Here is a 25,421-nt window from a genome sequence, read left to right on the forward strand (position 1 = left end):
ACCAATTTGAGCAGGGCTTCGGCTAACACTTGAATACACCATTCAAGTGCAGCATTGTCAGAGGTGCGCCTTTCAGATGAAACATTCAAATAGGAGTAAAACATTTCATGGCCCTCTCTGAAAAGTTGCGGAAGTCTGGTGTCCTGCCCAACATTCCTCCCTAAATCAGCATAATCAAAACCAGATTATCCTATCATTCACTCATGAACTCCTGTGCTTAAACTGGTTGCTCTATTAAACTATGTAACAAAAGTGACTATAGTTAAAGCATTTTGAACCATGCTTTATCAATGCAAGTTCTTCTTTCAAAATGATTTTTATTTGTAATACTTACTGTGTATAAAATGCTGCATTAAAGAGCTTGAAAACGAAAAGGTTTGTTATTTAAGTCATCGGAAAATACATGTAACGGTTTTTAAAAATCTGTGCTTTGGTATGACTTCATTCATAAAATAGAGCAGGAATAGATGGAGCTGTTGGTGCCATAAAAATATGACAAACTTTATTTTGAGTCTAATCTGGCACAGTTGAATTCCAAGACACTGGAAATCAACTAATTACATGGAATTAAAAGCCAAACTGTCCTCTTCAGAATTGCAATCAACTGAAAAGCCATTTTAGCCACAATAAACTTCTGTCAATCCTGCTAATTCTTTCTGCATGCACAGCAAGTCACCAGGGAGAGAAGTGAAAGGACAGCACAGTGCCAACAGCCGCCTGTCCTCCATGTCCAGAGAATCTCCTTTTGTTGTTACTGCAAAACAAAAAGTTGTCGCACATGGGTCTTTTGAAAACACTAACAAATGTAGAGCAGTCCCTGAACTACAGTGACCCCACTCTGCAGGCCGATCTCATTTTCCCCTTTTTGAATGACACGTGTCTGAATCAGAGCCATCTGCCTCAATTTGCACAACATCTTTAGCCACAATAGGTCCCAGTTAGCCCTGACAACAGCTCACAATACTCCAACATAAAACACTACTGGGCTGACAGCACGCCATCGGCTATTCAACAGCAAACCAACTGGTCAGTGTCTCACATCTGACAATTAATGCAGGCCTTACACAGTGCCTGTGGGAGTCCACTGGGAGCTGCTTAATTATCATCACCACAAGAGAGGGAGTTTATCAGCAGATAATCAAAAACTTTCACTTCAGACATAATTAGAATATTAGCCACTTAAGCAGGAAACAGATTCTTTTTAAATGAGCTGCAATTTTTTCTCAGACATTCTACTGTGGCAACGTGGTTTCCTATCAAATAGGCATTTTAAAAAACTGAACTTTAAACTGCAAAAGAAATATATACTTTGTTTATCAATTTACAAAAAAAATCAAACAATCTAAGGCTGTATTTATAACAGGGTAATATCTAAAGAGAGGATATTAAGTAACAATTCATAATAGTCTTTAATTTGATTTTAAAAGATAAATAACTCATTATGAACTTCCTTAAACACCAATAAACCAGATCTAAATCCATTGAATATCTCGTACAAGATCTCTGTTTAACAGCACGACAATTTTATTTGATCTACTGAAGAAACAACTAAAATCTTAAAAGAAATAATTGCAATGGCTTGGAAGATTACTTTCAATAATGCTCATCTTTTTATTCAATTAACAAGTTATTCTCATTACAGCTCAAAGCCATATTTTCTCTCAAGAACACGACGACGTGACACATCAATTAGGAATAACAAATCAGCAGTTTAATGTTTTGTGTTTTATGGCCTGAGGGCTTGTTTTGTAACAAAGTGCAGTCAAATATGTTGTGGACACTTTATAATTGTTCATATTTACCAGCTTGTCTCATGCCTACTCATTTTTAAAAATTATTTTCATTAGAGCAGCACGGTACCATTGTGGATAGCACAATTGCTTCACAGATCCAGGGTCCCAGGTTTGATTCCCCACTGGGTCACTGTCTGTTCGGAAGCTGCACGTTCTCCCCGTGTCTGCGTGGGTTTCCTCCGGGTGCTCCGGTTTCCTCCCACAGTCCAAAGACGTGCAGGTTAGGTGGATTGGCCATGATAAATTGCCCTTCGTGACCAAAAAAAAGGTTAGGTGTAATTGGGTTACGGGGATAGGGTGGAAGTGAGGGCTTAAGTGGCTCGGTGCAGTCTTGATGGGCCAAATGGCCTCCTGCACTGTGTGTTCTATGTTCTATGTATGCCAATGTAGCCATAAAATGTTATGTGTATATACATTCTGGACTGAACCACCCCTCAATTGTTGTTCCAGTATACTCTCTTGGTCTACATCTTTTTTTTCTTTATTCTTTCATGAGTTGTGGGCATTGCTGGTAAGGTTAGCCCACCCCTTATTGTCCTCAAGTGGCTTGCTCCTCGGTCATTTCAGAGGGCAGTTAAAAGTCAACCACATTACAGTGGATCTGGAGTCATCGGTAGGCCAGGCCCAGTAAGGAAGGCAGATTTTCTTCCCTGAAGGACATTAGTGAACTAGATGTTTTTTTTTTACAACAATCAATGATATCTGCCATGGTTACTATTACCGAGACTAGCTATCAATTCCAGAGTTTATTAATTGAATTTAAATTGCACCAGCTGGCATGTTATACCTACTTTTCGATACTTTATTGCAACACTTAGTGCAACTTGATCTTTCTACTTCCTCTCGACCGTAAAATTATATTGCACTGTCCTCTTAACAATAATCAACAGTCTGTAAAACCAAACTGAAGCAGCTCAGATGAGCACCCCAATACATGAATGTAGCATTCCCCCCCCCCCCCCCCGCCCCCAATTCCCTCACCAATCTTCTGGGTGATTGCCAATTACTACCAAACTAGGGACAGTTCCGTACTGTATGGCCTTTGCCAAAGAACAACTAGACTGAGGCTGAGAAAACTCATTTCATAGAGGATCCCTTATATCCAAAAGAGAATTTCAGCCCGTCAGTCCGGGTATGATATTAAGCCCAAATCCCAGAGGGGCAAAGGCCACCACTCAGCTCTTGGATTTATTTATTTTTTCAAAAATATAGTTCCAACATATAGCCTGCAAGTATTATAAAACTCACTAGTCCATATTTTGGTAAGTCAATATATTCTGTGCTGTGTACTTAACACCAAACATTGGTACTGCTAGGTAAATGCTTAAAGCCTTTTGTGTAAAATAAAACACTTTTGCTACTAAACTCGATTAGTATTATGTCATCATATTTGCTGCGTCTTTCCATTAACCTCATGTCTTTGTGATGACATGCTAATTTTATGATTTGACTCAGTGCAGCTGTTTTTTTAAGTGCATTTTGGATTCCATTTGCAAACACAATTTCAGCTTTAACCTAGTTTTGTGCTACTTGTACAGGTCTAAAGCAGCATAACATCTATTATGATACTGCAGCTAGGATCACAACATCACAGATCAAGTATTTCTGCTCCGAATATAAAAATGCTTGCACGCATAATATGAGACCCTGCAAAAAGTATGAGCTTAAACACACAATTTTTTTTCAGTGAGTTCCTCAACTTTCCCTCTAGCTCTTTCACTGCTGCCCGCAGATGCTTCAAACTGGCAAGGTGGTATAAACTCGGGTGTAGTTATGATCAGCTTTTAGGACATGCTGTGCAGCATGCCATTCGGCAAACTAACTGACTACTACAAAACATACTGGATAAAAGCAGACCTTCAGACTTGCAAGTCCAACCCTTTGCTACTTCCCTGTGTGAAAAATGACCAAGAGCCATTTAAATTGAAAGCTTTTTAAAAAAAAAGTTCCCCTTGTGTACCTAGAGGAGTCAGAAGATGTCATTTATATTGGGCTGCTGCACAAGATATAAAGGATCTATCAACTGAACCTGATGCAGTTACAAACATAGCATTTATAAAAACTGACAATACACTTCATCCCATCACAAGGGGGACAGTTCACTTTGAAGCGCTTGATCTTGCATTCAAGCTTGGCAAAGCTAGTTCTAGTGTTAATAATGAAATAAGTATTTCCGACTTATTTTTACTGGAGTAATGTTCAATAATTTTAGTAGCAACTAGCTTTTAAAATGTATTTCCTCGCTTCTATTGAAACCAATATATGCTTTTAAACTAGTTAATAATTCACAAAACAAAATAGGTTTTTTGGCATTATAATGAACAGTGGCATAGATTTTGCCCAGTCCTTGCAGGTGCACTGCTTCTCTTCAGCTTCTCCTCGCTCCCAATCTATTCTTGGTTGAATACGCTCAGTTTTAAATGTGTTGGCTACCAGCAGCTGTGACAATGGCCCTCACAGGGTAACACTTTTTTTGACATGAATCCTTCAATTACTGATTGCTGAAGCAGACACAATCCTATTAGCAAGAAAGACGATCGCAGGATGCACTGCCCTTCCCTAGTTGTACAAAAATAATTAGCCCAAAGTTGACAAATGTTGAACGAAACCACACAAAGGGTACAGGCAGGGCAAAAACAGCTTGATGGAAAAGGAAGGAGTCTGCAGAAATAAGGTAAGATCATAAATTAGGACCAAGCTGTTTATCACAGTATTAATTGGAGCTCAGAGAAAACTCAAACCAACAATTGTTTTGAAAACTGTATATTTAAAATTGCAGTACAAGTGCTAAATAAAAGCTGTGAGAAATGTGCAAAGTCCAAAAGATCTCACTTTACCAATCTATTACTATTCAAACACATTTTGCGAACTGCAATGAATTAAACCCAAATTCCCTAAACTGCAACTTTTAAAGTGGAGGCTTAAGCTGGCCCGGCCAAAGATGGAATAGTTTTTATTCAAAGTAGTCCCCTATGTTGTAGCAGGAAATGTAGTCTTGCCAAAATGTGATTTGATGATTTTGACAAAAAATGCAAGCATGATGGTGTGGCATCAAAATAATTTTAATAAACTGCGTGCAGTGTATTTGCAAACTTATATACCGGTACTTCTGATTCCAACGTATAATCACATTCTGCAGTGGATTCTAAAGCTGACTGATCCCATCCCAAGCATTCAACACAAATAGAAGCAGTGTTGCCCCCTAATGGTTTAAAATTGAACATCAATCCCGTGTTTTAGTAATGTAATGGAATTTCTCTGTTGTTCGGAGCTCAAGACTAACACCTATTAGCAGGCAGTCAGTCATGGTATTATCAATCACAATTTTAAAAGTGCACAACATCACTACACATTGGGCAATTAATCTAAGCTCACCCATAACTTTCAACCACTTTACCTTTTTATTACATTTCCACATTTTATATGGAAGCAATTATCCTGATTTCTGAATTAGAAGCTGCTCCTTTGAAGCTATTGAATAAAAATCAGCCAACTAAACTATTCGTGCTTTAAAAGGTGGATAGGGTGAACAGTTTCCTGTCTGTATTGCTTTGTCATTGATAGCAAGTAAATTTGATAACTGGTAGATGTAGACTAAGTTTCCTACACAGAATAGTAGGAAAAATAAAACTGCATCAGGTTTGATCGCCTGACTTGCATGGTTGACATGAAACCAAAGTTGAGATAGATTCAAGGCTAAAAGGTCTTCCGAATAACGACTTACATCACTTATACATAATGCCCTTTATGTACAGATTCTACCTTTTAGATGACAGCAAGCTGTGATAATATTAAGAATAGAATAGTTGAGACGTAAGAAATCCAGCAGGGATTCTAAAACGAGCTCTCTGACTACAATTCCTTAATTGTTGCAGTGTTGAACTCATTAGCCACGCTGCAATAGGCTTACACTTTATCAAGCCATAATAAAATTAGATGGGAGTTTAAGGAGAAGCACTCATCAAACTTAACCTGCACGATTTGTTTTGTCGTAGTTTAACCTTTCCATTCTTCAGATTTGCAGCAGTTTCCATGTGAATTGACAGGCAGTTTTTAGCTTTCCTAGATTCTACCCTAACAGCAGTTTGAGAATTGCACTCCAACCAGCAGAAATTTAATGCTCATAGGCAAGATCTTGGAGTCAACAACTGGAAAATTTTGAGCGAATTACTGTTATGACAACTTGATGGGAATTAAGGAGATTAAATTTAAATTAAGTCCAAATATTTCTCAATATGAGCCTGAATATTTATTCGGATTTTTCACACATTTGAAACAGGTCAGTTAGGAGGAGTAATATCTTAGTATTTTTACTAGTTTTCGCACAACAGATTTTGAATTATTTCAGGACCAAATGGTGTGTCCTCTGCTGGACAAAGCATTTCCCTCCAAATCGATTTTTCAGCATCCAGGAAGAAACAATTAAAGAAATCACTTCTAGCTTGCTGAAAAGTCAACATACAACGCCTACAAATTATGGACATTTTGCTACCACTGGAATATGCAGAGCATGTTATCATTCAGAAAGTGAAGGTGGATATTGGAACCAATCTTTACTGAGTCATATTTATTTAGAGTGAAACATTTCAAGCACATACTTCGTAAAACAACCCCACATAACAAGTGTCTCTGTACTTGTGCTCAAGAGAGAATGTGACATCCGAATCCATCTCGCAACTCAAAGAGGGCCAGGTAACTTCATGAGTATGAATGCCCCAATGCTGGGTTCCACTACAGAAGTGAAAGGTCAGTTCTGAGGAGCTTGGGGCTGCTATCAGCAGAATCCCTAGATCAGAACATCTATACCTGCTAGGGGATTCCAGTGTAAAAGTGGGCATAGATAGTGAGGCATGGCCTTCCGACCTAAGACATCATGGCCTGGGAAAGACAAATGAGAATAGACAAAGACTCCTCGAGTTGCTGCTACCACGAGTATTGTGTAACCTTCTTTCAGAACAAAGTGTCCTGGAGGCATCCAAGAGCTGGACACTGACACCAGCTGGATTTGATTATCACCAGCTGTGACTACCTGATCAGCATTTTCAACAAATACAGCTACCACAGTGCTAACTGTGATATAAATCGCTCCTGGTGTGCACTATGGTTAGGATGCAACCCTTGAAGTTTTTTCATTCAAGGCAGAAAGACTGTCCTCGTATCATTGTCAGTCATTCTGCCTAGCCAGATAAAAACCAACAATTCCTCAACTCAAATTGAACAGGCACTCTATGGTAGTTCCACACAGTATGAAACATCCTTCGAGACACCATCTCCAATACTGCACTCTAAATATAATGGAAGCAAGAGTAGAAAAATGCTGACTGGTGTAAGGCTAATGTCACAATGATGGAACCTGTCACTAAAGCCAACTGGCCTGCTCTCATTACTTAAACGAGAGATCTGAGTGAGAACACCTCTGAATGCACGAAGAGTCGCTTGAGGTCCAACAGACTGCTCAGCAGAGCACCAATGACTACTGGTTACAACTCTGCTGGAATATCCAGATGTTCTTCGACACGGGGAATGTTAGGGGCATGAATGAAGGGACTAAAATGGCAATAAACCGAGCAGCAAAGAAAATGGCTCCATTGAAAACAAAGGCAGGAGAGGTCATTCTCCAATGCAATAAACAGATGGGTGGAACATTACCTAGAGTTGTACTCTCAGGAGAACACAGTCACTCAGAAACTCTAGACACGTGGGCGGCACGGTGGTGCAGTGGTTAGCACTGCTGCTTCACGGCGCCGAGGACCCGGGTTTGATCCCGGCCCCCCGGTCACTGTCCGTGTGGAGTTTGCACATTCTCCCAGTGTCTGCATGGGTTTCGCCCCCAAAACCCAAAGATGTTCAGGGTAGGTGGATTGGCCACGCCAAATTGTTCTTTATTGGAAAAATAAAAAAAGGAAGCTCTCAACATCATAGACGGACTGTGTGGAAGGGCTAGATATTGAACCCCTAATGGAAGAGCTTGCCATGGGTAAAACTCCAGGTGTTGCCTGAACTTATCAAGCACAGGAATCCAGTACTTGTAACACCATCTACACAAACATCTAAACTTCTGATGGAGTAAGGGGACAGCGTCCTATAATGTGCACAATGCCAAAATTGTGATGCTGTACAAGAACAAAGGTTACCATAATAATTGTGCTAACTATTGAAACCCGCCCTGCTGAACATCATGGGAAAACCATTTGCCAGTGTTTCCCTTGTCAGACTGTAAATCCTGGCTGAACGTATCTATCCTGCATCCCAGTGTGGTTTCAGAACTGGAAGATCTATAATTGACATGATCTTCTCAGCCTGTGAGCCGCAAGAAAAATGGTGGGAACAAAGAAGGCTACTACATATTGCCTTCATCAATCTCACCAAGGCATCTGACCATGTAAGCAGCTGACTAAATTGGCTACCTCTCAAAAATGTTCAACATGATCTCCTCTTTCCATGACAGCATGAAGGGCAAGTTTGTGTTCTGGCACCAACATCCCTTGGCATATTCTTTTCTTTGCTACTGTCATATGCCTTCAGGTTATCTACAGGGAGTGTCTACTTACAAACTACAGCACGCGGAAAGTTGCTCAGCCTTGCTCACTGGAGATCAAAGACAAAGTTACGCCAAGTCCTCAGTGAGTTGCTCTACATTGGTGATATATTCCATACCAATAAACATCTTCAGTGGTAAACAAACTGACTCTCTCGTACCCGTCAAAAGTTTGGTTCGAGCATCAGCATCAGGAAGACAAAAGTCGTGGTCCAAGATGTTGCCATTTATCAGCACTGAATGTGATGCTGCAGATTGCTGATAGCTTCACACATCTGGGTTCGACAATCTGTCACTTGATGTTGAAGTCACCATGCATCACAAAACTTGCAGCTGTTATGCAAAAACTTAGTAGATGTTTGTTGAACAACAGCAACCAGAGAACACCAAACTGAGTCTGCCAAGCCTGCCAAGAATGTGTCAGCGTATACTAGACCGGAGAAAAAGCTGAACAGTTTCCACTTTTGCTGTCTCAGACGTATACTTGGTTTCTCTTGGCAGGAGATCACCAACTCAGAGGCCCTAGCTAATTCCATGACACTCCTATGCCTTGTAGGTAGGTGGTGGCCAGATTTTGGGGAGTCAGGTAGTGAGCTACTCACCGCAGGATCGATTGATTGATTGATTTATTGTCACATATACTGAGGTACAGTGAGAAATGTTTTTCTGCAGCCAAGAGGACATACACAATAGATAAAAAGAATAATTGACAAAGTACATTGACAAATAAGTAATTGGTTACAATGCGGAACAAGGGCCAAACAAAGCAAATGCATGAGTAAGAGCAGCATAGGGCATCATGAATAGCGTCTTCCAGGAAACAAATCAATTAGAGGGAGAGTCGTTGAGGAGTCTAGTAGCTGTGAGGAAGAATCAGTTCCTATGGCTGGATGTATCGAGACCGCCTGTGAGGCTGGCGTTGATCTGTATCATGACTAGCCGCTCAAAGCATTTCATGATAACAGATGTCAGGGCCACCAGTCGGTAGTCGTTGAGGCGCGCCACCTTGTTCTTCTTTGATACTGGTATTATGGTGGACTTTTTGAAGGAGATGGGAACCTCAGAGCGGAGGAGTGAGGTGTTGAAGATATCTGCGAATACACTCGCAGCTGGTCTGCACAGATACTGAGTGCTTGCCCAGGGCTCGTTCGGGGCCCTTCGCTTTTCGCAGGTTCACTTTTAAGAAGGCAGCTCTTACCTCTGAAGCTATAATAATGGGTATGGATGTGTCCACAGCTGTTGGGGTGGGTGGCACTGATGTATTGGCTGACTGTTCAAAGCGGGCATAGAACTTGTTCAGTTCATCAGGGAGGGATGCTCCAGCACCAGAGATTCTGCCTAGCCTTGCTTTGTAACCCGTAATCTCATGTAAGCCCTGCCATAAACATTGTGTCCTTGGGCAACCGCTGGGCCCCGGTCCTCGGCGGTTGCTAGGTGGGTGGGCCCCGGTCCTCGGATGGCTGCTGGTCGGGTGAGCCCTGGTCCTCCTCTGGATTCCTGGCCTCTGACCTGTTCTTGTAGCCACAGTATTAATATGGCTAGTCCAGTTCTATTTCTGGTCATCGATAATTCCCAGGATGTTGATACTGGAAGATTTAGCGATTGTAATGCCATTGAATGTCAAAGGGAGATGGTTGGGTTCCCTCTTATTTGAGATGGTAATTGCCTGGCACCACTTATTACCCAAGACCGACTGTTGTCCAGGTCTTGCTGCAAAAGGGCACAGACTGCTTAGTATCTGAGGCGTCGTGAATGGTGACGAACACTGTGGGAACATCAGCGAACAGCCCCACTTCGGATTGTAAGCTGGAGGAAAATGATTGATAACGCAGATGAAGATGGTCGGGCCTTGGACACTCTCCTGAAGATCTCATCTCATTCTTCCAAATTTCCAGAGGGTGTTGGCCTAAACTGCGCAATCTCGCTTCATAAAACAAACGCCTCATCTTTGGAATCAATCTAGTGAACTGCCTCTAAAATGCCTCTAATGCAACTACCTCCCTGCTCAAATAAGGGGACCAATATTGTACAGCGTACTCTAGTCTCACCAATGCCTTGTGCAGCAACAATTCCTTACTTGTCTTTAGCTATAAAAGGCCAAAATTCCATTTGCCTTCCTTATTACCAGCTGTACCTGTTAGTTTTCTGTGATTCATGCACAAGGACACCAAGATCTCTGCATCAAAACCTCCATTTAGACAATAAGTTTCCTTTCCATTTTTCTGACCAATATGGATAGATAACCTTACATCCATGTGAAACTCCATCTGCCAAATTTTGGCCCAGTCACCAAATGTACCCATATCGATTTGTAATTTTTTCTTTTCTCATTTCAATTTACTATTCCACCTGTTTCAGTGTCATCTGCAAATTTGACTATAGTACATTATGTCCCTTCATCCAATTATTAATATATATTGTAAATAGTTGGATCCTGATGATCGAACCCTGTGCCACTCCACTAATTAGAAAGTTCAGCCCTCTTGTCCATGCTTGAGCCAAGGCTCTAATGAGGTCAGGAGCTGAGTGGCCCTGATGGGACGCAAACTGAGCATCAATGATCAGGTTATGTGCCAGTGTTGTTGCTGTACTGGAATAGCTCAGCTCGTGGTGCAGCTAGTTGTTGTGCACAAGTCCCGAGTACTATTTCTGAAATATTGTCAGGGCTCATAGCCTTTGCAGCATCCAGTGCCTTTAGCCATTTCTTGATTATCATCAGGAGTGAATTGAATTGGTTAAAGACGGAATCTGTGATGGTGGGGACCTCAGGAGAAGGCTGAAATGGATCATTCACTCAGCTCTTCTGGTTGAAGATTGTTACAAATGCTTCAGACTTCTCTGTGGCACTGATGTGCTGGACTCCCTCAGCATTGAGGATGGGAATATTTGTGGAGCTGCCTCCTCCTTTAGGGAGATGTTTAATTGTTCACCACCATTCACAGCTAAATGTGGCAGGAGTGCAGAGCTTAGATCTGATCTGAATTGCCCAGCTCTGATTATCACTTGCTGCTTGGCACACAAGTAGCCCCGAGTTGTAGCTTCACCAGGTTGACATCTCATTTTTGGATACGCCTACTGGCATTCCCTCCTGCACTCTTCACTGAACGGTTGCACAGATGATATACTCCACATACTGATGATACCCCTGCTGATATAAACATCGCAAGTGCATAAAGTAAGATCAACAATAAAATTCAGAAAATAAAAGTGGATACAACATAGGCAGACGTGTTTACAAGACAGCAACACATCGCTCAGATGACAAATAAAACCACTGAAGCAAAGCTACAGTACTGTATTGATGATATCCACATAATGTTTTAAGTCCTTGATATTCACACTTCCTTTATACATGGGAGATCATTTTCCCATCCACCCCCAATGTGTTAACCCCCATCATGGCACATTCCCCTGATCTCAGGTGCCATCTGGATCTCACCCAAGTGGATATTCTTTATATGAAAGAGAGGACAAGTGCCAACAGTTTATTTTGTTCCAGAGGCCACAATTATATTTAACCTGGTCTTCACCCAACATCCTCACATAAGAACACATGCAGCAGTAGTCATTAAACATGATTCTTTAGTCTGGCCAGTTCTACCCCTCCCCATCCTGTGTGTCCACAGTCAATTGCTGTGCTCCCAATTCCACGCTGTTTAACACAAAAGCAAAATACTTTGATGCTGGAAATTTGAAATAACGAAAAATGCTCGAAATATGTAGCAGTTCAGGCAGAATGTTTCTCTTTCCAAACATGCTGCCTGACCAGAGTATTTCCAGCATTTTTTTGCCCAGCCGATTGAGATTCATTAGTCAGATACTTACCAGGAGCTTTTCTTATCCGAATGGCTCAATGCTGCATCATTTAGTGCATTTTTATAAACACCCTTCAATAACTTAAAACACCCACCACCTTCCAACAGGTGCACAGGATTCAAAATACAGGGGGATCGAAGATGGAGGTGAAAAATTCAAGGAAGGTCATCCCTGTATATTTTGCCTTTCGTTATGATCCCTCTGTAGTGCACGTGCAGCATCAGTGAGACGGAAAATAATGCAGAGTTTGTTTGGAGGAGTAGTGAATGTGGGAGAGACAGAATCTGAGAAGCTGCTCCTCCAGTCACAGATCTTGCCTCTCGTGTTCGCTGCTCCAACTTCTCCAATCCTTCTTCAGAGACAGAATCTATAATTGGAGGAGCAACAATGGTGGGAGGGAGCGAGCCTGTCATTGGAAAGTCCTCCAGGAACAGTGGTAGAAAAATAGACTTAATAGTGCAAGTATTCAGGGTGTTAGATTGTGTGATGTGTCTGCGTGCGTTACCTCCGGGTGCTCCGGTTTCCTCCCACAATCCAAAGGTGTGCAGGTTAGGTGGATTGGCCATGCTAAATTTCCCGTTACTGTCTAAAGGTTAGATGGGGTTATGGAGATAGGGCAGAGGTTTGGGCCTAGGTAGGGTGCTCTACCAGAGGGTTGGTGCAGACTCGATGGGTCAAATGGTTTCCTTCTGCACTGTCGGGATTCTATGATTCTATTAGGCAATTCTGCAGTAGAAGTGACAATGTAATGATGGAGGAAAGTAAAGGATGGTTGGTCATTTGGAAGGGGAAAATATCTGAGATAAGAAGTGGTTATCAATTCTGAAGCATCAAGCATGGACATGTGAGGGCACTAGATTTAAAATTAGAATTAAAATCTCTGCCTGAATCTTGTCTTAAAAACTGTTGATCGTCTGAATCCAGTTCAACAAGAACGTGTCTATTAGATACACCCAGAGAACTGGATGTCAACTGGATTGGCAGAGGCTAGGATCCATGAGGAAATCAATCCAGGTGGTGTTTGGTTTACAATCAGGAAAATGGGAGGCACTAAGAAGTGGAACTTAATCAAAGTTAATAAATTAAGTACTTTCTCATTTAAGGTACAAATGCTGATGTAAACAGGATGATTTCAATAAGGTTCTATGAACACAGTGAGAGGTAATATGTTTACTAAATGTGCAGTACACACAATAGTACTTCAACAAACAATTAAAATGTACAAATTATGTCCCTGTTGGTAGCTTGGGAATTTAAAAAATGTTACAGCTCTGAGCTTAATATCTTAGTTTTTTAAAAAAATGTCAGTACTCATTACAAGCCACTCATTTTTATACATTTCTATAATTCCCTTTGTGACAACCTGTAGAATTTTACATGACATAATAAAGAGAATTTGATTTGCTTATCTTTTAACAATAACAATCGGTAAAATTGTGTGTTGCCCAAGGAAAATAATGAATAACAAGTATTAAAAGCGTAGTTCATCATCTTACCACTAGTTTCACTCTGGATCTCTTACAATTTTATCAAGTGAAATCTTGAATTATACTCTTTGCTTCTGCATCCCTTTTACAATGAAAAATAATAACCTACACCAAATATTTCCTTTCTGGAATTAAAACGTACCTACAAGTTGTCACTTAAAATTCTTTCAAATTAACAAGTCAGTATACAAAGCATGACTGAAGTAAAATGATTTATTTGTTCATCCTGAAACTGACGGGTGGGATTCTCTGGTCCCCCGCAGCTTGTTTCTCTGCGCAATGCTGTTCGCTGGCAGCGGAATTCTCTCTTCCCGCCACTTGTCAATAAGATTTCCCATTTAAGCAGGAAAACCTTGGGCGGGGGTGCACTGCCAGGGGAAAAGAGAATCCCAATGGCCGGAAGGTACCAGCTGATGTTTTGCTGCAAGCCCCGTCATGACATGACTGCATCATCTAACCAAATCAAAAAAATAACACCCCAAAATCAAAAAGCAGCTCTCGACAAAATTAAGCTAGAATGCCTTTTTTTCTCAAAAAGACCTAAAAATATATTCTGATCCTTACTGGCACACGGTAGTTAGTGTGTGCCATCTATAAGATATACTTAAGCAGCAACTACATGCATGAGGACACCAGCACCTCCAAGTTGCACATGATCCAGATTTAGACATGTATCATGGTTCCTTCATTGTCATTGGGCCAAAATACTGGCGCTTCCTATTGAGAGTACCTTACCAAACAGACTGCGGTGGTTCAAAAAGTGTTCCACCATCACCTTCTCCAGGACAACTAAGGATGGGTAATAAATTATAGACTTATGAGCAATGCCACATCCCAGAAATGAATCTAAAAAAAAAAGTCTAGTGTGCCATAGATGGGAAGGGTTGTTGTTGCACTTTTATTGCAACGTTGCTGGTTTAAAAGACAAATCAGAAGTGTCATTTCATTCAATGTGCTATTGTTCTGTCAAATTTTAGCTGCAGTACTAAGTGATTTTAATTTAACTACATTTTGTGTCACACGCTGTACTTGATTAAATACTTTGCAACAAGGGATTAGTTAACAAGATCACCATCCAGGGTAAATGTGATATCAGATATCATCAGCATAGAGTTAAGAATTTTTTAAAATAAGAAAAACTCAAAAGCAATTTAAACAGAACTTAAACAAGCCATAGAGTTCAAATAAAATTGAATACAGGGGTTAAAACTTTTATAAATGCTTAAGGTATACAGTATTGTCATGGTGTGCCTTAGCGGAATCTCTGAAATGAGACCACTCTCTTAGTTGGTTTCTACATATCAAATATCGACAGCAAAATTCCTCTTTACATGCATAGAATGACTATTCTGCAAGGTCAGTGTTTTCAGAAACAATGTAAAATAAGAATTTGAAAAGCCTGAGTTACCTGTGAATATTATCTTGGCCAGAAGGTACAACCCCAACATTAGCCATGTTTACCACCTTATGCACAATCGCCTGGCAGGAGGAATTCTGTGGAGAACCTGTGATTGCTGTAGAATTTTCATTCATTCCTGTCAATTTTCCTGCAAATGTACAATTTATGTGGTTAGATGCTGACAGTTAAAACATGTTACATAAAAATATTTTCTAGTACAGCATACAATTCTCCACACAAATTTAGAAATTACAACCTCAATAGTGCTGAATTTCAAGATACAATTAAAAAAATGAGATTATGATATTTTCCTTTAACTAGTCTTAAAATTCAGCTTTAGAAATCTATTAAAAATACCCTTTGAGACAAATGCAACAAAATTCTGAAAAGTTTATGCACACTTATTTACAATCAAGCAAGAATTGTATAGCTCTTGATGTATTTTCACAATATTGGAAAAGCTGACCATATCAGGTAAGCAGTAACTGCCTTTTGGCTTGAATGATAGCAGCAACCTATAATGTACATTTGAACAGCGGAAGCCAAGTAATTCCATTGCAAACATGTCCCAATTTTGCGAGGAGATAAAAACTTATTGAATATGCAAAAATAATTATTTCATATGAATCATTGCACTTTATGGGGTCTCATTCACTTATCCAGTGCAAAGATATACCCATCAAATCTACACAGTAAAAATCGTGTGCAACACCAATGCCTGAAACCAGAGTAACAATTCTTGTTTTATTGCCTTTAGACATCACATATCAAATGGATGAAATGACTATCAAATGAAGATGGTCATGTTTTCAGTACCAGTTTTTCATCTGTCCCCATCTTACATTTTTTGGACCAATTATTTGTCTCTATTTATTCTGGATCCTGTTCTTGATTCTCTGGCTCAGAAGTCAAGAGGTTTGGACAGTAACGACATTCAGAATGACATTCTCCAATAGTACGAAAATAAGGAAGCGCCGGGGAGGGGGGGGGGGGGGGGGGGGGGGGGATGGGATGTTGGAGAGAAGACTGGGGAAGACAATTTAAAAAAAATTAAACTTAGGGCAGGAAAAAGTTCACTTAACGTGACCCATAAATTTTCATTTAAACTTTCAATCAAAAGATATTTAAAATTCCACATTTTATTTTCATGTACACAGCGTTGTATAATAAAGCGGGAGTCTGAAGCATGTGAACCAATCAGGCTCCATGGATCATAAATATAGAATACACTACGTCGGGTAGTGAAATAGCATTTTTATTTCCATGTGAGAGTTATGGTGCATCTCATGAGTGGAAATAAAATCCACATTTCATTGCTCTCCATATATTCCATTTTAAATACTTGTATGATCTTATAACAAATTTTAATATACATTAAGTTAGTTTTAATGAGGACTATTACAAGCATGGATGTAAGCTTCAAATTTTCCGATTAGGGAATGATGCGACCTTACACCCTGTGACACCTGCCATTTTGAAATTCTGTTCTCGGTTTATCGGACTACACTGCCCAGATACTATATGTTCTGTCAAGAAATTATGAAGTGTCAATAAATAATTTGAACCGACTCTAAAGTTCAAAACTTCTGTCTGAATATGGACGATACAACTGTTATGATTCTACTTTGATAGAAAATTATTCAGCACAAATAATGACCATTGATATCCTATTAACTATTGGGGATTGCAGAAGTACTTATCAAAATTAAATACAGGGCTCTGTGTATAGTTCGAGAAAAAAGCAAGGAGATATAAAATTCCACTGGACACTCTGATCTTGTCCCTTACATAAACAAACCTAACAATTAGGTTACAGCAAGACATTGTACCTATGCCACTTGACAGAATGAGGAGCCAAACAAAGTCATTGTTGACATTTCCAGGGGATTAAAATTTGAATTAAGTCTGTGGCTAAAGAATGTATATTTAATAAGCAGTTTAGAAAGAATTAGGATGCCCATTCACATACTACACTCTGAAGTATGTAACCACTATTCAGTAAATATTCTATGAAATGGAGTTCAATTCATTCTAGACTGTACACTGGGCCATTTCTCAATTTTGCATTTAACAGATACAGTTGACGGATTGTGGCTTAAAAAGAAATACAACTGTAAGAATATAAAGCTAAGCAAAATTCTATGTAGAAACGTCAGAAAATTATAAATCTGTTCAGTACAGTTAACAGTATTTTGATTTGAATTGTTGGGTGAATATATTTACGTGTTAGTTCAGTGGTTTTCTGAAAACAAGCACTTCAATTATCATAAATCACAAGGGCTCAAAATCCTGCAACACTGATCTAGACTACCAATGTCAGTGTAACTACATTATGAGATAAAGGACATACATTTATCTACCCTAAAAGTTAAGAGGATAAGACAAAGCAAATCACGTACCTGCACACTTTCTCAACTGCAGGAAGTTATCATTTAAAACAAAGCATAAATACTAATTTACATTATAATGGACATTATATATTCATGTTTGTTTTACATGAACATTGAAGGTAGGAAGAAAAATATTTACTTCAAAATAATGCCCCAGTTTAAAAATCGTCACCTTAATAGACTATAAATGCTAGAATTTCACACACATCAGTAAAAAAAACAGTTCATAAGCTGCTTTCAACTGAACAAAGAAATTTTCACCAGTTGCAGGCAAGCTCGGGATAAGGTAGTTAGAAAGCACTGCACTCATTCATGATTTAAACCACCTTCATCAAGCTCTATTCAACAGCAAATGCTGAATAAATTAATATAACCATGTTTATGTTAAAAGCCTGCTCCCTCAGCATGTAATTAAAGGAAATGTTGCACAAAGCCTGTACTTTTGTCAACCTCCTGTAAATGGAAAGATGGATAGCACTCAGACAAGTGAATGCAATGCTTCATATTTAACCTTAACGCTCTTGTCATTAATGGTTTGCCTAACTTGTTCTTTAAAAGACAAGGTACTGCTCCATTGAAGTAAAATTAAAAATCAACTATACCATGCTTTTCAGAACAGAAGATTCATTATCTTCAGCTAATGTATTGGCATAAAACACAGTAACATCCTATCAAGTGAGGCGCACATTCAATCTGCCTTTTACTCGTGCTGTTTTATTGTTATAGGCAATTTGTACCACTCAGCATGACAGTGTAAACTGAATCAAGATTAATTTACATGCAAAAGAACACTTAAGAGGAGCAGCATGGTAAGCAAATGTATTGTCTTGATTGCTGAGGTGGAAAAGAACCTGGAAAGAAAAAGTGCACTATAATTAAGGAGCATCAAATGTGACTGTTTTAAAGAAGTTTAGTGCTGTAAAAGGTAAGTATATGTTGGCTTATTGAGAAATGGAAGGAAGAGGGCAGCAGTAGGCCACTCGGCCCGTTGAGCCTGCTCCTACATTCAGGACATTCATTCTTGATATCCCACTTGAATTGCATTTTCCTGCCGTATCCCCATATTCCTTCCTTTTCCTTAGTAACCAAAAATCTACTGCATTCAGTTTCGAATATACTCAATGACTGAGCATCCACAGTCCTATTGAGCAGACAATTCCAAAGATTCTCAAACATCTGGATCTCTCTTCATCTTAAGTCTTAAATGACACTTGACACCATGACTCCCAGTTCTAAGCTCACATCCAGGACAAATATCTTCACTAATACAAAAGCAAAATAGTGCAGTTGTTGGGAATAGTGTGGGAAGGAGAAGCCAGAGTGGGATGAAGAATTAAAATGGCTAGTGACTGGTTGCCCAGGATTATGCAAACAGAGGTGTTTCAGTATTTGATCTCTCCAATGTGGAGAAGACTGCATTGTAAGCACCTGTGGCTGTGTGCTGGAAGGACGATACTTTTCTCATAATACTCTCCAGTCTCTTGACAGAAATTTCCCTGACCAAGATGGCCACAGGAAGTCAAACCGAAAGTCACATGGCAGACTGAAGGAAAATTGTCATCAGGAATCAGTGCAACGAGGATCAGTTGTGTAGTCTTATGAGCAGAGCAATGAGTCGTGTTAGGGAAGAAGCCCACTTGGTGAAGGTGCATTGGAGAGTGAAATGTTTGCTGTGTGCATACTGTGTATTTATGGCTGACCCCGGACTCTATGAAAATCGATTTGGATTGAAGTTTGAGAACCCGCTCTGGCAATCTTACCTTCTTCGTTCATGTTTTGATCTTGCCTCTGCCTTGCCCCCCTGAAGGATTGTTGCTGTTATGCATTATGATGAGTTTTCCCCAGGAAAGATTAGCTACCCAGGTTTAAATAGGGATTATATGTAGTGTAAAGTTAGGTTCAAAGAAGAGTTAAGTGCTTAATCTTTCTTTTCTGTTTTGCTGTGTATCTTAAGATATTGTGCTTTTGCTAACACTGCTGGGGAGGTTTTAAAACTAATGTGGCAGGGAGATGGGAACCAAATTAAGAAGTTAGAGATCAGTAAAGAGGCAGCAACTAAAGCCAGTAAGGTACTAGATAATAAACTCATTGTGACTAAGGGGAAGAGTAGACAGGGAAGAGATGATGAACGCAAATGGACAGATGGTCTGAGGTGCATTTGTTTTAATGCGAGAAGTGTAGCAGGTAAGGCAGATGAACCTAGGGCTTGGATTAATACCTGGGAATATGATGTTATTGGTATTACTGAGACTTGGTTGAGAGAAGGGCAAGACTGGCAACTAAATATCCCAGGGTATAGATGCTTCAGGAGAGATAGAGAGGGAGGTAAAAGGGGTGGAGGAGTTGCATTACTGGTTAGAGATGATATCACAGGTGTGATTAAGGAGGGCACTATGGAGGATTCGAGCACTGAGGCAATATGGGTAGAGCTAAGAAATAGGAAGGGTGCAGTAACATTGTTGGGACTTTACTACAGACCTCCCAAAAGCAAGCGTGAAGTAGAGGTACAAATATGTCGACAGATTATAGAAAAATGTAGGAGCAATAGGGTGGTCGTCATGGGAGATTTTAACTTCCCCAACATTGAATGGGACTCAAGTAGTGTTGGAGGTGAAGATGGAGCAGAATTTGTAAAGAACATCCAGGAGATGTTTTTAGAGCAGTATGTAAATTGTCCAACTCGGGAAGAGGCCATACTGGACCTGGTATTGGGGAATGATCCCGGCCAGGTGGCTGAAGTTTCAGTCGGTGATTACTTTGGGAATAGCGATCACAATTCCGTAAGTTTTAGAATACTCATGGAAAAAGATGAGAGTGGTCCTAAAGGAAGAGTGCTGAATTGGGGAAAGGCCAAGTATAACAAAATTTGGCAGGAGCTAGGGAATGTGGATTGGGAGCAGCTGTTTAAGGGTAAATCCACATTTGAAATGTGGGAGTCTTTTAAGGAAAGGTTTATTAGAGTGCAGGACAGACATGTCCCTGTGAAAATGAGGGATAGAAATGGCAAGATTAGGGAACCATGGATGACGGGTAGAATTGTGAGACTAGCTAAGATGAAAAAGGAAGCATATATAAGATCTAGGCAACTTAAAACTGATGAAGCTTTGGAGGAATATCGGGAAAGTAGGACAAATCTCAAACGCGCAATAAAGAGGGCTAAAAGGGGTCATGAAATATCTTTGGCTAACAGGGTTAAGGAAAATCCCAAAGCCTTTTATTCGTATACAAGGAGCAAGAGGGTAACTAGAGAAAGGATTGGCCCACTCAAAGACAAAAGAGGGAATTTATGCGTGGAGTCAGAGGAAATGGGTGAGATTCTTAATGAGTACTTTGCATCGGTATTCACCAAGGAGAGGGACATGACGGATGTTGAGGTTAGGGATGGATGTTTAAATACTCTGGGTCAAGTCAGCATAAGGAAAGGAGAAGTTTTGGGTATTCTAAAAAGCATTAAGGTGGACAAGTCCCCAGGTCCAGATGGGATCTACCCCAGGTTACTGAGAGAAGCGAGGGACAAAATAGCTGGGGCCGTAACAGATATCTTTGCAGCATCCTTGAGCACAGGTGAGGTCCCGGAGGACTGGAGAATTGCTAATGTTGTCCACTTGTTTAAGAATGGTAGCAGGGATAATCCAGGGAATTATAGACCTGCGAGCTTGACATCAGTGGTAGGCAAACTGTTGGAGAAGATACTGAGGGAAAGGATCTATTCACATTTGGAAGAAAATAGACTTATCAGTGATAGGCAGCATGGTTTTGTGCAGGGAAGGTCATGTCTTACAAACCTAATAGAATTCTTTGAGGAAGTGACAAAGTTAATTGATGAGGGAAGGGCTGTAGATGTCATATACATGGACTTCAGTAAAGTGTTTGATAAAGATTCCCATGACAGGTTGATGGAAAATGTGAAGTCACATGGGGTCCAGGGTGTACTAGCTAGATAGATAAAAAAAACTAGCTGGGCAACAGGAGACAGAGAGTAGTGGTGGAAGGGAGTGTCTCAAAATGGAGAAAGGTGACGAGTGGTGTTCCACAGGGATCCGTGCTCGGACCACTGTTGTTTGTGATATACAACAATGATTTGGACGAAGGTATAGGTGGTCTGATTAGCAAGTTTGCAGATGACACTAAGATTGGTGGAGTTGCAGATAGCGAGGGGACTGTCAGAGAATACACAAAATATAGATAGATTGGAGAATTAGGCAGAGAAATGGCAGATGGAGTTCAATCCAGGCAAATGCGAGATGATGCATTTTGGAAGAGGGGAAAATTGATGTACAGAGAGATCTGGGAGTTCAGGTCCATTGTACCCTGAAGGTGGCAACGCAAGTCGATAGAGTGGTCAAGAAGACATACAGCATGCTTGCCTTCATCAGATGGGGTATTGAATACAAGGGTTGGCAGGTCATGTTACAGTTGTATAGGACTTTGGTTATGCCACATTTGGAATACTGCGGGCAGTTCTGGTCGCCACATTACCAGAAGGATGTGGATGCTTTAGAGAGGGTGCAGAGGAGGTTCACCAGGATGTTGCCTGGTATGGAGGGTGCTGGCTATGAAGAAAGGTCGAGTAGATTAGGATTGTTTTCGTTGGAAAGACGGAGGTTGAGGGGGGACCGGATTGAGGTCTACAAAATTATGAGAGGTATGGACAGGGCGGATAGCAACAAGCTTTTTCCAAGAGTGGGGTGTCAATTACAAGGGGTCATGATTTCAAGGTGAGAGGGGGAAAGTTTAAGGGAGATGTGCGTGGAAAGTTTTTTTATGCAGATAGTGGTGGGTGCCTGGAGCGCTTTGCCAGCGAAGGTAGTAGAGACGGGCACGATAACATCATTTAAGATGCATCTAAACAGATATATGAACGGGCGGGGATAAGAGGGAAGTAGATCCTTGGAAAATAGGCGACAGGTTTAGATAAAGGGTCTGGATTGGCGCAGGCTGGGAGGGCCGAAGGACCTGTTCCTGTGCTGTAATTTTCTTTGTTCTTTGTTCTATTTAAATGAACATTCCTAATTTTGTAATTGGACAATTGTGTGAGCTATTGAACTGAGTGAACCCCACCCCACCTATCCCAATCCCCAGCCCCTTGTGACGGCACACTGTAGTGTTTGAAAGAAGTGCAGTGGGCTAAACAGCTGGTTTGTGATGCAGAACAAGGCCAGCAGCGCCGGTTCAATTCCCGTACCAGCTGAGAATTTTGAATTCTCCCTCTGTGTACCCAAAAAGCTGCCGGAATGTGGCGACTAGGGGCTTGTCACAGTAACTTCATTGCAGTGTAAATGCAAGCCTACTTGTGACAATAAAAGATTATATAAATAAATCATTGCACCACCTGGAAGGAGTGTTTGTGAACTTGGACAATGGGAAGGGAAATGGTGAGAAGTCAGGTATTACACTTGCATGGGAGGGTGCCAATGGAAGGGAGGCGGAAGTAGACAGTGTTCGGAGAGAATAGTCTCTTTGGAATGTTGAAAAGAGGGGGTCGGGCATCAGAGACAGTGGAATTGGTAGAGGATTATCCATTGAATTAGTGTTGTAGGCAAGGAAGAGGGGAATGTTATTGCTGTCTGAGGAGGGATAGAAAGGGGTGAAGCCAGAAGCGTGACAAATAGATGGACACAGTAGAAGGCTCTGTCAGCGATGGTGTAAGGGGAATCTGTGGCTGAGGAAAATAGGAAGACAAAACAGAAACCAGGTGTGGAAGATGGTTTGTTAGAGTATATGGAACAGAGATGAAAAAAATAGGAGAGTGGAATATACTCGAGGTAGTTCCCTCGTTTGATTCCAGAAATGAGGGGTTTGTCATATGAAGAGAGATTGAACAGTTTAGGCCTTGACTCTTCAGAGTTTAGAATAATGAAAGGAGATCAAATTGAGGTATAAAAGATGATAACAAGTGTGGATAAAGTAGACATGGAGTGGATGCTTCCTATTGTAGGACATTCTAGATAGAGAGGTCACAGGATAAGAGGTAGCAAATTTAAAACAGAGTTGAAGAGAAACGATTTCTCCCAAAGTGTTGTGATCTGTGGAATTTGCTACCCCAGAATGTGATGGATGAAGGGACTGAGTAAATTTAAGGAGGAATTAGACAGATTTTTAATTGGTAATGGGTTGAAGGGTTATGGAGAACAGGCAGGTCAGTGGAGTTAAGGGCAGGATGAGATCAGCCCCGATTGAATGGCGGATTAGACCTGATGGGCTAAATGGCCTAATTCTGCTCCAAAATCTTATGAACATGATTGAAATGAAATGAAAAGAAAAGAAAATCACTTATTGTCACAAGTAGGCTTCAAATGAAGTTACTGTGAAAAGCCCCTAGTTGCCGGTGCCTGTTCGGGGAGGCTGGTACGGGAATTGAACCCGCGCTGCTGGCCTTGTTCTGCATTACAAGCCAGCTATTTAGCCCACTTTTTTTTCTTGGGGGGTTTCTTTTTATTTGATGCTTATATTGTCATGCGGGCCGTTGTTTGGGGGTTGGTGGGAGGATGGGATCGTTGTTGTTAATAAGGGGATTGACATTGTATTCGTTACCGTTTACTGTTTGTTGGTGGGGTGTAAATTTTGAAGAAAATGTGAAAAAGGAGAATAAAAATATTTTAAAAGAAAGGATGTGATCTCTGAATAGATTCCAAGGCATCAAGTGATAGTTGCTGATGAACTGCTGGAGAATCCTCATTCAGGTTGGCCCCCTTTTAACCTTGGATAAAAGCAAAATACTGCAGATGCTGGAAATCTGAAATAAAAACAAAAAGCTGAAAATACCCAGCAGGTCTGACAGCATCTGTAGAGAGAGGAACAGTTAATATTTTTTTTAAAAAATAAATTTAGATTACCCAATTATTTTTTCCAATTAAGGGGCAATTTAGCGTGGCCAATCCACCTACTCTGCACATTTTTGGGTTGTGGGGGCGAAACCCACGCAGACACGGGGAGAATGTGCAAACTCCACACGGACAGTGACCCAGAGCCGGGATCGAACCTGGGACCTCAGCGCCGTGAGGCAGTTGTGCTAACCACTAGGCCACCGTGCTGCCCTGAACAGTTAATATTTTGTGTTGAACATGAGTCTTCTTCTGAATTTCTGCTACAGATGCTGAAGGACCGGCTGAATTTTTAAGTTTTAGTTTTAGCTGAATATATTGTAGTTGGAGACACTGGCGAATGAACTTCTTTCAACTCTGCCAGGACAAGCTAGACAGGACAAGAAAGTTGCAAAGATGCAAGCTTCCTAGGACACAAGATATAATCCAGAACACCAGGGAACTGGGACAGAAAGAATGTTTAGCACACTGGGTTAAATCGCTGGCTTTGAACGCAGACCAATTCAGGCCAGCAGCACGGTTTGATTCCCGTACCAGCCTCCCTGAACAGGCGCCGGAATGTGGCGACTAGGGGCTTTTCACAGTAACTTCATTGAAGCCTACTTGTGACAATAAGCGATTTTCATTTCATTTTTCATGTCTGAAGACGGAATTAGCAGGGCAGGGACTAAGGTATTGTTCAGAAGAATTCAAGGAAGAGAACAACATCACTGAGTCCACAAAAGATCAGCCATGATCTCATTGAATGGCAGAGCAGGCTCGAGGGGCCAGATGGCCTACTCCTGCTCCTAGTTCTTATCACCCTGTCTGCTCAAAGCAGTGGTCTGAAATGTATTTGTTTCAATGCCCAAAGTATAGCAGGAAAGGCAGATGAACTTAGAAAACTGATTACTACTTGGAACTAGGGGCTGGTTTAGCACAGTGGGCTAAACAGCTGGCTTGTAATGCAGAACAAGACCAGCAGCGCGAGTTCAATTCCCGTACTGGCCTCCCCGAACAGGTGCCGGAATGTGGCGACTAGGGGCTTTTCACAGTAACTTCATTGAAGCCTACTTGTGACAATAGCAAATATTATTAACTATGATGTTATGGCTATCACAGAAACGCGGTTAAAGGAAGGGCAGGATTGGCATCTGAACGTTGGAGGATATAGATGCTTCAGGAGAGATAGAGG

The 25,421-nt window shown here is 40.8% G+C and overlaps 1 protein-coding gene across 3 annotated transcripts in view; it reads right to left on the minus strand.

The window, feature by feature from the left end:
- ap3b1a (adaptor related protein complex 3 subunit beta 1a) overlaps window positions 1–25,421 on the minus strand; it is a 358,394-nt gene that overhangs the window by 16,677 nt on the left and 316,296 nt on the right. For 2 of the 3 annotated variants that reach the window (XR_005461652.1, XM_038805547.1), the window contains one exon: window positions 15,043–15,181. Coding sequence is in view for 2 of the 3 variants with exons in the window: in XM_038805547.1 (XP_038661475.1) it covers window positions 15,043–15,181 (139 nt within the window). In the remaining variant the exon portion in view is untranslated. Of the gene's footprint in view, window positions 1–15,042; window positions 15,182–17,432; window positions 17,449–25,421 lie in introns of those variants that run through there. The other variant, XM_038805548.1, reaches the window with a different exon arrangement.

Source organism: Scyliorhinus canicula, chromosome 8, assembly GCF_902713615.1.
Source record: "Scyliorhinus canicula chromosome 8, sScyCan1.1, whole genome shotgun sequence".
NCBI lineage: Eukaryota > Metazoa > Chordata > Chondrichthyes > Carcharhiniformes > Scyliorhinidae > Scyliorhinus > Scyliorhinus canicula.